The sequence below is a fragment of the Schistocerca piceifrons genome, chromosome 9 (assembly GCF_021461385.2).
Source record: "Schistocerca piceifrons isolate TAMUIC-IGC-003096 chromosome 9, iqSchPice1.1, whole genome shotgun sequence".
Lineage (NCBI taxonomy): Eukaryota > Metazoa > Arthropoda > Insecta > Orthoptera > Acrididae > Schistocerca > Schistocerca piceifrons.
Genome location: NC_060146.1, coordinates 157,079,358 through 157,085,504, shown reverse-complemented (window position 1 = coordinate 157,085,504; position 6,147 = coordinate 157,079,358). Strand labels below are relative to the sequence as shown.

At 40.9% G+C, this 6,147-nt stretch overlaps 1 protein-coding gene across 1 annotated transcript; it reads left to right on the top strand.

The window, feature by feature from the left end:
* The first annotated feature begins 355 nt into the window (after window positions 1–355).
* Window positions 356–4,142, top strand: LOC124716791 (zinc finger protein 271-like). Its single transcript, XM_047243340.1, has 2 exons — window positions 356–1,017; window positions 3,535–4,142. The coding sequence occupies exons 1-2, from the start codon at window positions 356–358 to the stop codon at window positions 4,004–4,006; spliced, it is 1,134 nt and encodes a 377-aa protein (XP_047099296.1). The 3' UTR covers window positions 4,007–4,142.
* Window positions 4,143–6,147: the final 2,005 nt, after the last annotated feature.

Below are 6,147 nucleotides of genomic sequence, written 5' to 3'. Positions count from 1 at the left end.
CGAATGTTTGTGGTTCATCTTTTCTTAGTATTTGACACTGCAGTAGCATTGCAACCAGTGAGTGCATGTAGCACCTGTGAATAATTGCTGCCAAATTTCCACACTTATTAAGACTAAAAAGAGGCAAGTATCGATGATGTTCATGTATTATGTTCCTCATTTATAAACTTATTTTCAGACTCTGCCATATGCAATGTATCTGTAGTGCTGGAAAGGGGGAGTGCAGGGTGTGTCCTATAAGCCATCTGTGGATCTTGTGAATGTTAATATATTTTTTCATATCTGATTTTTACAGCAGCAACAAAACTTTCTGACATAGCCTTGTCTGTAATTCTGCAGCATTTTCTCTGCTGGCATGGAGGAAGGCAACAGAACTGGTGGTAGTGGCAGCAGCAGTCTGGACACCATCAAGGAGGAAGCATTACATCTCGAGCACAGCTGTGACATCTCCAAAAGCACATTTGCACATCTTCAGGACCTGAAGGAGCAGAAACACACGGGAAGTCTTGATTTTCTGCATTCTTGCAGTGTGTGTCGTAAAATATCTAAAAATAATGGTGGCTTGGAGAAGCATTCATGTGTCCACACAGAATGTCCCTGTAAATGTGAATTGTATCACAAGGTACACACAGCTTGTAGCAAACTGAGGAGACACTCACAGGTGCACACAGGCGAACGTCCGTACACTTGTCGTGTGTGTCTCAAGACATTCACAGAAAGAGGCCACCTCAAGAGACACTCACAACAGCACAAGGGGGAAAGACCCTATTCTTGCAACATATGTCAAAAGAAATTTGCATATAGCTACAGCTTCAAGGTCCATGTATGTTTCCAAACAGGTGAACGCCATGAACGCCCATACAGTTGTGATGTCTGTCAGAAGAGGTTCACGAGGAGCGGCAACTTGATGAATCACTTGGCAGTGCACGTTGGTGAGCATCCGTACAGCTGTGATGTCTGCCACAAGACATTCAAGCAAAATGTGAGCCTGATGCGACACCAGCAACTGCATGCAAGGTAATCCACTTTTGGCTGTAACATATGTCATTGGAGATTAAAGACCAAACGTTGTATTAAGGTCCACATGGAATCCCACATCTAGTGTACCAGAAGAGATTCTTAAGTATGTTAATTTACTATACAACTTTATCCTTTTCTTCCAAAAATGGCTGTTCCTTTCTGTTTGAGTAACAAAAGAGTGTCTAGGTTAATGGTGCAGTAATTGCCTTAAACGGAAATATAACAATCTGTTGCTACCATTCATGTGTCAGTACAGTGGCACACTTTTTATTGCATGTTCCTCTGATAAGTTAACAATTAAATTACAACTGCCTTTTAACTGGACTGGTTGTGGGATGTTGTATCAGTTTGATGCATTACACTACAGGACACAGAAACTAGATAAAGTTACTCTCTTCCGAATATGAACATGAACCATGTAAACATTCCTCAGTATTAACAAGTGCCTTTCCCATTTAAAGACTATGCTTATGATACTGGTCATTGATGAATACACAGCACCCAGTAACCTGTTCACTCACATTCAAGCATAGTTTGCAACCTGTGTCTTTCATGGCGATCCTGCCGTAGTGTGATATGCACTGAATAGCATACTGTTTTGTGCCAACACCAGGTAGATTACCCACAAAATGTATGCGATTTTGTGATTTTATGCATTTATAGAGGGTGCAGCAAAATGGTGTCCCTTATTTCAAAATAAAGTTTCAAACAAACAAAGATACAAAGAAAATAATTTAATTTGTGAACAAAAAATACTATGCCATTTTATATTAGTTGGTTTTAAAAATTATGTCTGGTAAATGGTGTTCTCCATTGTTGACACATTGATGAAGCTTTTGCGAGAAGTTATCTATAGTTCTTCTTGCCATTTCGTGGATGTTTGCCTCCTTAAGTGCTTGCAGGGTTATGAGGTGATGGTTGTAGACATAGCCTTTTATTGTCCCCAAAGAAACATTTACAAGGTGATAAATAGTGACCCTGGTGTCATACAATGTCTCCTCAAGAAAGGAAAAAAGAAGGTCTAGGGAATGCTGAGAAACGTGAGCTGTGGCTCTGTCTTGTTGGAACTAGACTTCTTCTCCTTCATGTCCCCAACAAATTGGTTCAACTTAGGTCGAAGGAAGGTCTCTGTCATGTGACATTAGGGATTGGAGTCAACCGTTACTGTTACATCATCTTCTTTGAAAAAATATGGACCCCACATAACAGATTGGGGAACACTGCACCAGACTGTCGCTTGATGGCTGTCAAGGGGTTGTTGGTGAAGTTCCATGTGGCTGGCAAGTAATGGAAATTTCGTTTATTTACAACAGAAGAAATCAAAACAGCACCACGGGCTATATTGTGAAGAATTTTCTCACAGACAGCTTTGTGAGATTCCAAATCTCTCTCACCTAGTTCTTGGGTAACCATCATTATGTATGGGTGCATGTGCAGATCACTGTGCAGAATTCTTCTTACACTCCTATCAGACAGCCCCATAGCAGCTGCAGCTTTAAGTGATGAACACTTTTGGAGAGTGCTGGACAGACACTCACAAATCATATTTTCCAGTTCTTTGTGATCTGATGCCAACCACTAGATTTTCTTTTCAATTTAGGACCTTGTACTCTAAAAGTTTGATACCCAAACTCTGTCAGGAATGGAATAATATCAGCCAAAATCAAACTGAATGCAAAACACTTGCTGTGTAATAATCACAGAACTACCATTACAAATATACTCCTCCACAACAAACACATTATGCTCACATAGCCACACCATGGCACCTGTAGAAAATGGCACTTACAGGTACACTGCTGTCAGTAAATACCTCCTTCACATCAGTATCCCCACAACTCACAGTGGTCTCTTCAAATATGGGAGGTACTTGCCATCCCCTGCAATTTGTTACTGTATTCTCATGATAAGCAAATTGTATTTATACAGTCATCACATAAAATTCTTGAATACGGTAATTTACAGCAGCTTCTCAAATAAGCAACACATGGCACTACAGGCTTGTCAGGCTGCACAGTTCGCAAAGGCAACAAAAATGTTATTTGTGTGTCAAGCGTTAATGTAACGTGTGTCCCCATTTTTGTCATGAATATTGTCTCCATAAAGAAAAAATGCACGAGGAAAGATATCAGTTTACCATAGTTGTCCTACAAGCATTTCTAGAAAAGTTGTAAAACTTTTTGTGCTGTCTTTTGTCAGATTTTTTCAGTTCATGTCTTCAGTACCAAAAAACTATGTCTAAAAAATTTTTAATGCAAATCATGATCTCAGACAAGTTTCACAAGATTTTTTTTTCCCCAGAAGACATTGTTAACACTCTATACGTAAATGTACAGTTTTTCATAACAAGTTATTCTTAACTAAGATTAACAGCATGAGAGGTATGGGTAAACAATTATACTTCGCAATTTTATTGTCTGTTAGTTTGTCAATATGTAAATTATCTCTTTTAGAACTTCACCATTTGTAGCTGACAGAGTTAATGTCCTTTTAAACTATCATAATCATCTTTAGTAGGTGCCAGGGAGCAGTTAGCAAACCCCCTAGCAGCAGTAGCTGTGGCAGCAACAGCAGCAGGTCCAACAGCAGGGCTGCCAACACTGCCCTCACCTGGAAGGTCTACAGATGCAGTTTCAATGGCTGCCACAAAGCATACGGCAAGAGTTCGCATCTGAAGGCCCATCTTCGGATACACACAGGGGAACGGCCATTTTCGTGCACGTGGTCTGGTTGTGGTAGGAGGTTCACCCGCTCAGACGAGCTGACGCGCCACTCTGTCACCCACACTGGCGAGAGGAACTTCTGCTGCCCAATCTGTGACAAGAAGTTTGTGCGCAGTGACCACTTGAGCAAACATGTCCGCAGGCATCAAACTTATGACCCGTCAGAACTGCGATGGCGACTACCACCTCAAAAGGCGTGCGCCATCAATTCCAGTGACAGTACACCATCTGAGGTCCTGTTTGATGCAGTGCCATCACCCTAGCATCCTCTGTATGCTGCAAACCTTCTCTGAAGTATTTTAGAAGTTTATAAGTTTGCAGTGACTAAAATGTGACTGGGGATGTAGACTTAGAGTCCTCCAAAAACCTTAATAACTGTCATTTTACCCTCAAACAGTGGAAAATCCAGGATGGAATGTAACAATACCAGAGAAGGAAAGTTGCTACTTACCATATAGCGGAGATGCTGAGTCACAATAGGCACAATAAAAAGATTCACACAATTAAAGCTTTCGGCCATTAAGGCCTTTGTCAGCAGTAGACACACATACACACACTGTGGTGTGGTCTCAGCTCTCTGAGACTGAAGATGAGTGTGCAAGTTTCGTTTGTGTGTGTGTGTGTGTGTGTGTGTGTGTGTGTGTGTGTGTGTGTGTGTGTGTGTGTGTGTGTGTGTGCTGACAAAGGCCTTAATGGCCAAAAGCTTTAATTGTGTGAATCTTTTTATTGTGCCTATCGCGACTCAGCATCTCTGCTATATGGTGAGTTAGCAACTTTCCTTCTCTGGTATTGTTATTTTACCCTCTTTTCTTTTGTTCAACTCTCCCTCTATTGCAAAGTGATGGGGCCCTACTGTCTTCCCTTAGGAGCCAATTGAGAGAAAACCATGAAAGGATACTGTTGATAAATGTCTATTACTAATAGAGGTGTTAAAGTACTAGATTTATACCAGACTCGTGCTCTCCCAGTTACTCCATTGTGTGTATTCATGACATGTGACTTGTTATAAAAACAATTTTTATTGTGTGGAATTAATGCATGAAATGTATTGTCAGCTGTCAGTATATGAATGTTATTCTTTCAAACATTTTGACTGGGAGCTCATTGGTACAATTCAGTCACTGTGTACATTATTGTGTATATACTTGAAACTTAGGCCTTACTGTCTTTTTATATTAGTGTAGTTAATCATGATTTTTCTGACAGTGGTGTGTAAGGACTCAGTGTAATTTGGTTGGTGTATTTGAAACTGTAATGTGGTTGCATAGGCCTGGACATGAAGTCCATCAGTCTTGAACATGTAGCCATGATCAAATTGGAGGCTACACACAGGGTGAGTCATAAATGAGGAATATGCGCAGCAAGCGATGGACTATTGTTATTTTTTTCTTCTTGATGTCTTGCGTGTATGAAACAAAGGAAATGGTTAGCCATTTCATGAGAAATTGACACACCTCATGATCATGACATGTTATTCACACAGATGCATCACATGATGCACCAATGAGCTGATTTTATATGCCACCATTTGAAAGATATGAGACAGAACAAAGTCCAATTGTAGTGTATGTAGAACTGTATCAGAACTTGTGAACCACACATTGCCAGTGGTGACAGAGCATGCAGTCCCATGTCAGGAATGTTTGTCCTGTAAAACGAAAAAGTGATCATTGGTGGAAGAAAAGCCATGGTGTTCATGATGTGTTTATGACAGCACTACGCTGCTCGCTCTGGCCGATACTTGCCATGCCAACAGCTGCTAATGGACATATCACAGTGTTACTACCATGGCAAGTTTCACAAATGAGGAGTACGCCCACAGCCACCTCACCTGTGGGTTTGAAGATGGAAGAGCTGACATTGCCAAACAGCTATATCATGAGAGGTTTCCTAACCATTACCATTCATCCACAAAAACATTTTACTCTGTAGATAGGAGCTTGAGGGAATATGGAGCATGTGTAGCACCTCCAGGATTTAGTGACAGGGCCAACCATCGATGTACAGTGTGGATGCCTAAGAAAATGTGCTACAAACTGTTGCAGAAGACCTAAGAATAAGTACCAAGTCTCTCAACACTGTGGTCAGAATGTAACAGTCTGCTATTATGCGAGTACTGCACAGAAACCATTCCACGCCTTTCACATGCAGAAGGTACAAGCGTTGTCACTGGGAGACTACCAGAAAATTCGTCGTACAAAGTCAGAGGCATGTCCAGCATTTTTCATGAACAGTACTGTTCACAGTTCAAACCTATTTCATGAAGAAGGATATAGTGAATTCGCATAACTGGCATGAGTGGGTAGAAGGAAACCCTACAACACACTGGTTCAAGGGAACCAACAACAATGTGGTGTCAATATCTGGTGTGGTATTATCGATTGGTGTCTCATAGGGCTACAGG